Source organism: Argiope bruennichi, chromosome 7 (genome assembly GCF_947563725.1).
Source record: "Argiope bruennichi chromosome 7, qqArgBrue1.1, whole genome shotgun sequence".
Taxonomy (NCBI): Eukaryota; Metazoa; Arthropoda; class Arachnida; order Araneae; family Araneidae; genus Argiope; species Argiope bruennichi.
In genome coordinates, this window is record NC_079157.1 from 79,045,584 (window position 1) to 79,057,647 (window position 12,064).

At 26.7% G+C, this 12,064-nt stretch overlaps 1 protein-coding gene across 3 annotated transcripts in view; it reads left to right on the forward strand.

The window, feature by feature from the left end:
- Window positions 1–12,064, forward strand: part of LOC129974902 (equilibrative nucleoside transporter 1-like) — a 96,426-nt gene that overhangs the window by 52,506 nt on the left and 31,856 nt on the right. For all 3 annotated transcript variants that reach the window (XM_056087686.1, XM_056087688.1, XM_056087687.1), the window contains exons 3-4: window positions 10,257–10,338; window positions 10,994–11,148. In XM_056087686.1, the coding sequence (XP_055943661.1) occupies window positions 10,257–10,338; window positions 10,994–11,148 (237 nt within the window). The remainder of the gene's footprint in view (window positions 1–10,256; window positions 10,339–10,993; window positions 11,149–12,064) is intronic.

The window sequence follows — 12,064 nt, forward strand, 5'->3', positions numbered from 1 at the left end:
ATATATATATATATATATATATATATATATATATATATATATATATATATATATATATATATATATATATATATATATAAAAGAATCTTACATATTTTTGAATGTTATGCCGTAGGATAACTTCTTATTAATTTAAATATAATCTTATCTTAATTTATATATATATATATATATATATAAGTTTAATTTTGGTAAATACGTAGCCGAAAAGATGATATTCTGGGAATCTAGCATCGATTTTTTTCCATAGGAGCCATAATTTGTAAAGGCTGGGACTGGGAGGCGTAAAACAAAAGTGCCAGCAACTTTTTAGGGTTTGTGTTAGAAATAATTGCATAAAAAGTGGAATTCGGATCAGGAAATATGAGAAAACAAACACACACACACACACACACACACACACACACACACACACACACACACACACACACACACACACACACACACACACACACACACACACACACACATATATATACTTGAATTTGGAACTATTAATTTGCCATTCAGACTCTCTAAACAGAGTTTCATGACTGAAAAAATATTTTGATGGTTATATTACGAGAAAGTATTCTGCTTAATAAAAAAATTTAATCTCGCGACTGTCTCATTCGCAGTATTTAAAATCTCAACAATTAGCTAAGGATTATGAAAGGCGATTAGATTATTTGACAAGCAACGAAGTAGAATATAATGTTCTATTACATACAGATGCATAAAGTGAATGAGTCGACATTGTTTTATTGAAAAAAATTCCATATTCTGAATTCTGAAGGGAAAAAAAATCATTTATACTAAGAGTTCTCAAAGACAAAACAGGAATGCACATTTGATTCTTCTTCTCTGTGATTATTCTGAATCAATGAAAATTCCCTTAAACCATAAGCGTAACATAACATGATGTGTTTTTATTAGAAATAAAATTGAAAAGTTACATAATGATTCATACACATATTAGCCTTGAGATTTTAAAGCTATTCCTTTTGAAATTTTCTAGGTAAATATTTGTTAGGAGAAAATAGAATTGTATATGGAATAACCTTTCCAACGTATGAGAAAAGGAAAAAAAACATTATTTGCTTTGTCGATAAGTTAAGAAATCTAACCTTCGAGCGTTTCTATTTTCAGGTCAATAATTATGTCACAGGTATTTTATTTTCTGATTTCGAATCTTTGCTATATTAATCAGATGAACTTTACTATGTATAAAAGTGAAATGCCGTGTAAACATTAATACTTTTAAAAATAATTGTTTCAAAACACACTTAAAAAAAGTTAAAATTTATTTTTCTTGATTATTTAATGAATTATAATATTGTACAATGATTTTTCACCGGGTATATAAAAACGGAAGGTATGCAATGTTATCGGGAGAACGACTTGTGCTTTTGTCATATTTACGCACAGTTTTTATTTTATGACTATGAAGTTTTATGTCTGTGTTTTATCATCTATTTTGGATTATCTTAGATTTTGGGTTCCATCGAGACTTGGGGCTAAGTTAACTAGCATGAATATAACTAATGGCAAACAATATTTTGTAAATTTAGATAATTAATTTTTATTTGTCTGCTCAAAAATAAAAAAGAAATGTCGGCTTGCAGTATTATTTTTATGATATAAAAAGAATTAATAGTATTAAAATCTTATATCTGTGTCTTATCTTAATGACATCTTTTAATTGTGACGATCAATTGATTCGTCTGCAAAACTGATTGAGTTTGATTTCAATAAAATCTTGAGTGGATAATTTGATATTCATGTTCTGTCAACAAGGAATTTTAAATCTAAAACTGAGAAAATAATTTAAACTGTGTTAGTTAAATTGCCTTGCACTTATTCTGTTCTTTGGATGGATCTTCTTGAGGATTCCAACTCTGCATGGAAATTGAAACTTCTCTCATTACTTAGCAATTGGTTGCATGATGACTTAACGCAGTTCACATTTTTATTTCTCATTCACTATTGATTCTAACATTAAACTGTTGCGGCGCAACTGAGTATTGTGTGAATTCACCCAACAGCGTGTTAATTCTTTCTATCACGTCGGTACTTAAAAATATCATTTAAATCATGCTGAGATCTGAAAAATATGACTATTTTTTCTAAGGATATTCTAAAGAACATGAAAAGTGCAGTTCCGATAGCAAGCAATAGACGTCAGCTAAAGACAATAATTAAAAAATTTAATCATTAATTAAATTATTTTAACTAATTAAAAAAATTTCCTTCTGACTTAGTCTTATTCTGCAGAAAAATTTCTCTAATAATTCAAAAATAAAATTGAAAAATTGATGGTAAAATACGATATGGTAAATAAAGGGTTAACTAAATTTGAAATTTGCAAATAAAAAATTCGCAGATATTATCATTAAGCATGTGTGTATGTATATTAATATCTTAACGGATTTTATTTCTATATTATACAAAAAGAATAAAAGGAAATCAGCAAAAACTTTTATTACGACATTGCCAAAGAAATTGAAAATATAATTTTCAATCCCTGTCTTTTAACAATAGAAGAAAAACGAATGATTAAATATTAGATGGAATAGTGAAAACGAGTTGAATTTCTTATAATGAAAGTCTTCCTGAAAATTAGGCAAAAACATAGTTATTACTTTTTTTTTTAATTCAAGGAAAGATTGGGCTACAGGTAAATTGATACAATTTAAAAAGATATTAAATTTTTTTGAAAGTATAAAAATAATTTTTGAGCAATAAAATTTTCGTGAACTATGATAGAAATATTATCTTAATTTTTAATTATTTAAAATTAAAAAAAAAATATCTCGGTTTATCCTATAGAGAACTGACACACGCAAGCACGCACACACACACATGCTGTCTTTATTATGTCTATATTATATATATTATTACTTACGATGTTGTCTTTATTATAGTTTTAAATTTTGTTTCCAGTTTTTATTGAAGTAAATATAATATTTTAGTCAATTAAATATTATTTTCTGCTTTGGGTATTTTAGCTATCTGCTTGGATTGAATATATAATTTGTCATTTGTATCATTTGTTCATATTCCTTTTTATCCCGAATAAGTGCAGAAATGTTATAGAAATGATCAAATTTCTAATTTTTTCTCTATTTTATTGTCCTAATCCTAATTAAAATTATTATAACCTTTCTTATAAGTAACTGCTTTCTTACCTAATTTGTACAATATATCATAGATTGCATGTTTTATAAAGTAACAGAAAAAAAAGAAAAAGAAATCATCCAGAAGATATTTATTAAAAAAAAAAGGAAAACTTGAAAAGTATGCAATAACCTAAATTATTATTTAAGTTATTTATTTTTCCATTCAAATGTACTTCTCTGAAAAGCTTTAAAGTTGAGCACATTTAAAGTTTAGCACAAATTCAAAATATTACTACTTTCAATTTGAAATTTAAAAAAATAAATAAATCTGAACTTGCATTTTAAAAATCTGTTCCGATAAAATTTTACGGAAATCATCATGACTTCAGCACTTGTACAGTAATTTTTACTTTCTCCTCATCATGTTCTGTAATAAGCTTTTTATCTATAAAGATTAAAGATTTGTCTATCATTGCAATTTGTTAAAAAAAAAAAAAATTCTTTTCTTTTACAACTATACATCTATTCAAATGTAGTTCTTTATCGAAACTCAGGATTTTAAGTAATATTTATTATTCTATCGCTTTGAAATTTTTATGGATTTTTAGTCTTTATTATTTTGCTTATGCGATATATATATATATATATATATATATATATATATATATATATATATATATATATATATATATATATATATATATATATATATATATATATATTTAAATTGGAAATCACTTTTTTTTCTTTTTTGCCATTTGTGTTTTCAAATTCAGATTGCAGTTCTTAACAGCTAACAAATGGCGTGTCAGGAATAGTTTTATTTATTCTAACAGTTTACTTGTGCATCCGCTTTCTTTCTTTTCTTTACACGACTTTCATGTCCTTGGAGTGTGTTGACTATATGTAAGATATTACGATCTTTTCTTTCAATGTTGTTTATTTCGACTGCTTTTCGCTGAAATACTGGGTATTAAACTAATCATGCTTGTAAAAATTTATCGTTGTTGCAGAATACAATTGGAAACATAAAAGATTTGAAAGTTTTACACAAAAATACATATATATGAGCAAGATTTAAAAAATAATAATGTGAAAGTAGTCGTTTTGAATAAAATGTCTATGACAATCAACTTTAACAGCAAAAAACGTAACAGGATAGACAATTCGTAAAAATCAATGTGCCCCTACATACAGCTCTTGAAAATTCTTGTACAAGTTACTTTACTTTTAAAGTGCTCATAACATTTTATCATTAGTGAAGTAGTGGGCGAAGTTCTTATTTTGTCCGCATGGTTGCAGCCTTCTGCAAGTTTTGACACAATCCACCAAGTTTTACGATATTCTACCAGTGTTTAGTGAAGCTATTCTAATATCCTGCAAAGTGCACTATATTTCGCGTTTTACATAAATTCAACAGATGCAAGGATATAAAATATGGGTTCAAGTAATCCAACTTAAGAGCTACTTGAACCTTATAATAATTATTTTTATGTGTTATTAAATGTAAAAATATTTGATAATTTATCATAAACTGGAAACATATCACTATAGTAGATTAAGGGAAAATCGGGATTAGCATATTTTTATGCTGATTTTTTTAAAGAAATGCATCCGGAATTTGGAAAAAGCATCAAGTAACTTTGATTTATGGTATTTTAAACATTATTTTTAGAGAATCTAGATAGACTAGAGTGCAGTAAAAAATTTCATAACGTTGGGAAAAGGTACCAGGGCCTTTTGCATTGAATATAAGTAATATGTATATTTCAGGTAAAATTCCTTACTTCAGACAAAACATTTGCGTAGAGTGATAACCACATTTTCAGATTAAAAAAAAAAGATTATGGCGTTATGATAATAAAATTAAAACAAGGATGAATTATTTTCTCAGAATTTTTATAATAAATAAAAATGACACCGGCTCCTGAAAGAAATATGATGTTTACGAACGTAATGAAGAGTTATTAATAACCCAAAACTGGTTTTAATGTTACTATTCAGAATTTTCATGTCAAAGATATGCATTTATATCTCCAAAAAATTAATTAAAGTGGTGTTGACATTTCGGAGAAAATAGACTAAGAAGAGGTCATAAACAGTCATTACATCATCAAGGTAGTAATTAACCGTAACAAGGCCGTGACGCAATTTTAATTCATTTCTTTTATGTAATGATGATCTATATTTAAATGTCGCATGGCTTAACACTGAGAAGATCAATCAGTGGATGAAATTCCTTTCCTGCAAGTATTGTTAAAACGGAAATAAAATACGGGTTCATTTAAATATTTTTTTTTTCGGCCGGTAAAATAAATTTAACAAAAATAAAGTTCTTAAATACGCACTTTATTTGGTGTACTAAAAAATAGAACTTTTTTTAATACTTTTTGATTTTTAATTTATAATTCATTATTATATATATTAATGAATCTTAAAAACATTTTTTTCTCAAATTCGCAACCAGATGGTGCCAGTGAACAGGAAACAAAATTTATTCTAATTAATCGATTAACAGATATTTGATGTTTGAAAAATGTTTAAATAATTCATTTGCACCGAGAACGTACTAGTATACAAAATTTTAAACTCCAACGTATAAAGAAGTGAATGAAAAATCAATTACAGAATTTAATTTTAAAGATATGAAATAATCCAAGTTAGAAATATGATCACAAATGATAGCAGTTTCGGAAGAAAACCGATTACAGTTGATAAAATGTCACAAACAATGGTTTGTACAGATAAACAGTAAACATTTGTATGCCTTTGCTGTCGACAGTTTACTTAAATTAAATTCGCTTCACTTTTTGAAGTTTCATGGATGGATGGATGTAAGTTTAATGGCGCAAGAGCCAAACTGCCCCAGAAGTATGTTAAAATCTTAGAAAATTGAAGTTTCATGAAGCTTTTTTTAAGACAGATCTTTTCATTTTGATCTAATAACAGTACACCTTGAATAAATTTACATTTTATACAAGGTGCATCATACCAACAAAAGAGACAACGGATGTAACTTGCACTAAGCCTACGCATATTGCGGATCTTTAGGAAATCGGGTTTCGAATAATCCATCGCACGTCGGTCTCAAAGCTGAGATATACTCACAACATATTTTGATAACAGCTAATAAGATTAAAGCGAGGAAGCAACCGAAATTAAGATATTGAAATGATTAAAAAATGTTCTGTTCCTTTCAAAATGCTATGGTAGCTACATATTTAGTGACTCGTTAAAAGTTTGCAAAACTTGGGTATATTTTAAACGGATAGCATTACTGATTTGAAATTTCAGATTGTTTCTCTCTGATTTCCCACGAGATTAGAGAAAATAAATTGTTTCAATTTGTCATTAAAAAATCCCAGAAGATTTTTTTATTGACAAATTCAAGGTTTTATTAACAAATTCATGGTATATATATATATATTTGTTAAGAATATTTAAACAATGTTGCCAGAAAGATGATAACCTCGCGCATTATATTTTAATTATTAATGTAACTATTACTATTATATTTAATTATTAATACTATTACTTTAATGTAAGTAATAGTAATAACTTTAATGTTTCATTTGATTTAATAAAGAATTTTATAAAAGTTTATATAATATGAGATGCATTTTTCTGTATATACAATCTTGTACATATTGTTATATGGATTAAAATAATTTTGGAGGTTATATAGATTAAAATAATTTTAAAATGTCTTAGAGGTACTATCTTTATTAGACTCTTTGCCGGAGAATAGCCTTCATTATTTAAACGGTTAGCTCCAAGCAATAAAAATAGGTTAGCGTTAAATTTCCTCTGTATCAGATAGCTAGAGATTGCTTTCCCCTGAAGCTTTTCACAAGCTTCTTTCATTGAAAATAAATGCATTGAATGGAAAGTTATCTGTTTAACCTTTTGAGTTAGACTGCCTTGCAAGTAAAGAAACCAATCTTAAAATAGAACATGATTTAAAAAAAAGAAGTTAGTACTTACAGTTAAGTCAAAATAAATTCTAAATAAGACAAAAACTTTTTTCATGTCATGAAAATATAGACAAGATTTTTATTAAATAAGGTGCTGTTTAAGTCAATTTTAATAAAATGGCATGCTTTATATTTTTCATAAGGATATATAAAATTTGTATGAAGATCATTTGGTAAGATTATGTCAAAAACAAAATTTCTCTCTTTTATTATGCATCTGCTCAACAAGAGAATAATTTAACATTATTATATTCAATACTTGTTAAGATTAACTACTAATAGTGTTTAATAAGTATTGTATGATGAAATTCAAGCCTATGTATTTTGATTTTGTATTTCTTTCAAACATTCACTGAAGGAATTATTAAGAGTACCCATGCTGAAAAAAAATTGGTATTATTTAGAATTAGTGATGAAAACGAAAGCATCTTTCGATGCAATGATGAAACAGATCTGATAACGAAGTTATCCTTTTTTAGAGAAATTGTTCATAAAAATAAGATTAAAGGAATTTGTAAAATTCTCTGACTCATATATTTTATAATATAATAATCTGCAATTAATTTAAGATCTGAGAAAAAATTAGTAGGATTTATAGCAGAAAAATTCTGCCCTGTATTTTAGAATTAAACAATAATTAAAAATAACAAATCAAAGCATTATGCACAATAATTTGTAAAGATTGATTCTTGAATAAATAATTCCCAAAACTTGTTGTATTGTTTTCTAACAGTAACAACCTATTTGCGCCTTTTCTTATTTGCAGCAAGATTTCTTTTACGCATATCTGTGTCTAGTTTTGGAGGAACGCCAGATTTATTTGGGATTAATTTCGTAATTTTTGAACAGATGAAATACCTGAGCCTGCAATTCCCTTTGCAAAAACTTTCTCGCCACATTAGCGGGTAGACTTGACCCAAGGGATTTAACGTGCACCAGATACGCTTATAAGGTTTTTTTTTTTTTTTTTTTTTTTTTTTTTTTTTGTGGAATTTGGTTTTGAGCCTGGAACCCTACGACTCAGACGCCGAGACCTAAACACAATGCCTCCATTAGCTGACGATTACTTTAGAAATGTTTCACTAAGGTATAACACGGTTGTGCAGTTTTTGAAATAGGTACATTTTTCATTAAAGATAGATAAAATTGTGATTTAAACCATTTCGCACAGTATATTACTTTCACATTTTAGAATTCGATATATGTACAAGGCGATAAAAAAGATAATTTGCTATGAAATAGAATATTCGCGTTTCCATCAGATTTATTGCTTAAGATATGAATAAAATTTTTTTATATTATTAGATAAAAATTAGCAATTACTTATTTTATATTTAAAGTGAAGGGCTATAAAGTGTAAAAAAAATTGTAAACAAATCATAATTTGCAAAATGTTCTCAAGTTAGCAAATATATATAGTCAGGTTAATAAACATATAACATAACAAACATGATACGTGCTCAGATTGAATAATATGAAATAAAAGATTATTATTACGAACATAAATTATGTATTTAATTGTTTTTTGATTTCATGAAATATTTATGAATATTAGAAAGAAACATTTATGTTCATGATAATTCATAATTATTTTTAAATTTTTTATAAAATACAAAAGTAATAATATTTGCTATAAGAAAAAGAAAAGATATATCGTCTTTTTTCATTCTCATATTCCAGCTATCCTCCCTGCTTAGACTTATATAGCTCCTCCAGTAAATGCACCCAGTTTCTGTAATCTGTTTTACTCAACTGGGTCAGCTAAATAATATACGTCCATTAAAAAGGCGAAGTAATCGATTTATAAAACGAGATATATCCCGTTGTAGCCTTTAATAAGGATATATCGCATGTACAAATAACTGATCAAAAGAGGTATTTTAAAAGAAATTATGAGCTCTTGAATGTGCGAAAAAATTTCATATAATTTATTTGACATTTCCCTGTCATTTTTTTTGCTATTCTTCATAATGATCATTCGTTCGTCGTAAATCAAAATTCTAAGCAGTGTATTGCCTCTTTATTTTGACTTTAAAAAATCAGATAACTTTTCTATAATTTATTCAGAAGAATTCTTAAAACGTTTCAAAAATTATTTAAACAAGTTTGATCTGTTAAATTTCATTTTTATTATGCAAATATTTTTTTTTTGTTTTCCGTCAATTTTACTGTTTAAAATTTTAAAAAAGTGGGGGTTTTTTCTCTCCATTTTCTTACATTTGAATAATAACAAAATGGTTAGATTCTGACTATTCATTTGTAAAATTTTAATGCTTATAATTTAGTAGTTCTTCACAGCATTTATTTATCGATGTTAGATATCACTTACATTTGATTCTCAAAATTCGCAAATCTATGTAGTGGAAGATTTTCAATTAGTCAGACTAATCAATTGCCTAGGACTTCTTGACTAATGGGGAGCCGTAAACAGATTCATCAAAAAATGCTATGGCCCTATTTTTCAAAAAAATTTCTTTGTAAAAAATATAAATTATAAATTTCAAAAATAGGAATTTTTTGAATTATAAATTATAAGAATAATACCAGAACTTTATCAGTCTCTTTCATTCTATTCACTTAACACTGTACTTAATACACAGTATCATCCGGTTAAATAATATTGGGTACAAAACGGATGCCACTCATTGATGAGACATAATAAATATATAAAATACATACATTTTACAAATAAAATAAAATAAAGAATTAAGTAAATATAAGTAATTTGCATATTAATTAGGTAAAAAAATGTGTTAAAATGTGAAGATAGATCTATCAAAAAGAGGGATCTCATAATATACAATGCCTAGAGCTACAAAATGCCACAATCCACCTCTGAATTATTTCACTATTGGTCTCGAGAATTATGAAAAACAAACCACAAGAATTACTTTCATGAAACCATCGTGCAAGAAAATACAATGTTTTCTGAATTTGCGGTAGTGAAAAACATTTTAGTATTACAATTTTCATATATTGACTTCTTTTTGAATTTTGGAAAAACAACTTATTAAATTCTATTTACTCGCTGTTCGAAACGAATTGATTTGCTTTATATGTCAATCAAGAAATATTTATTGTTTGACTGGTTTATATTAATTATCTTTTGATGGAGAATGGGATATTATTTATGCATGATAAGTATTACGAAATGAACTAATATAAATTTCCATTCCTCTTTCAGATATCACATAGTGAGAATAACCATGTATCTCTTTGGAATAACATCTCTTTTACCTTGGAATTTTTTCATTCAAGCAAATGACGTAAGTAATTACACTACTATTCTGTTTAAATTATTTAATTTAATAAATAACTAAATATTTTTGACTAAACAGATTCTATATAATTAAAATCTTCTATTCATGTGCAAGCAATTATTTTACAAACCTAATTATAACCTTTTGATGATTGACCTTGAAACTACAGTTGTTAATAGAAATAAATAAAGATGCTGATAATATTTATTTTTAGATTAAGGGAAATCTTATATGAGGACTTAACGAAGAAAGAGAAAAATACTTTTCTTTCAAGTGAAAATTAGTACTATCAAATTAGTACTATCTTTCCCCATCAGCAATTATTCTACGTTTTACTCATTAGTTGACTGACAAAGACATGCGATTAGTCAAACAATCATAGTGAAGAAAGTTTTATTCAAAGGCTAGGATAAAAAAATTCTTTACTGATGTAACAGTTGTATCAATGTACAAACAAAAATTCTAAAGGTACAATAGCTATACTTCCCATAAAGTAAATGCTATAGTTAAAGGAAAAGACAAATTATATTTTACATAATTTTAACTTTAATTAAATGTTTTCTACTTCATTTGTTTTAAATTGATTATGTTTATAATATAGTAAAAGTGGAAAATAGGATTGTTCTCTTTCACTCTGATATTTGGGAAATCTTTTTCTCAGTATTGGATGTACAGATTCCGGAACGTCAGTGTTCCTTTCGATCCCGCAGCTGAAGACAAGACGAAGCTTCAAGCCATCTTCTCTAGTTACCTCGCTATCGCCAGCAAGGTCCCTTACGTCATCTTTCTGCTGGTCAATGCATATGTCAGTAACAAGTAAGAAACATTCTTCAAATTTTTAACTTTTTCTTTTTACAATATCAATACGTAAAACTGCAAAACAAGTTTGTTTCTGGAAAAGCAGACTTTTTTGAAAGCTCAATTTCACTGACGATAAATAATAATATCCAAGGATGATTACGGTTTTTTTGTTTGTTGATTGATAAAGAAAAGCCTCATTTACTTCCTTTTTTGGCACTTTTAAGTACTTTTAGACATAAGAAAATTTCAATTTTCGCAAATGATTGCCTAAAATTTCCCCTCTGCTTATTTGATTTCTTCAAAACAGAATAAAATTCATGTTATTACATTGCAAAGGTCACAGTAAAAACTGTTTATTATTTATTAAATTTCATACTTGTTGAACTGAATAAAACTCTTAAAATATAATTTAAAATGCTAAAATTCTCTATATTAATATGAGATTACGTGAGTTTTTCTTTCTCGTATACGATGCATTCAAAGAGTATTGTTATAGTAAAAAAAAACTCGAACTCGAGATTTTGAAAAATCTCTTTGCTTTAGACCTCCGGAAAATACATTTTTATGTTATGTTTGTCTATCTCTCTATGAATATGATAATATCAAAACGCTTTAAATTAGACAAATTAAATTTGATGACGCAAAATTTAACTTAAACACCTAACACAAAAATTGTAGATTCCTCTAAAATTTTGAACGAAATCCATTAAGAAGAAATCTGTCTGTTTTGCTTTCAGGATATAAACTAATAACTACAGAAACAAAAATTATATATATAAAATTAGGTACACAGATTTAACATCTAAAATGTAGATACGTATCAAATTTGGAATTAAATCCATCCTCACATTGACCATTTGTCATACTATGTTTTCAAATGCTAGTAAATGCGATGAATCAGAAATGCATTGACTTACATTTATAGCATTTG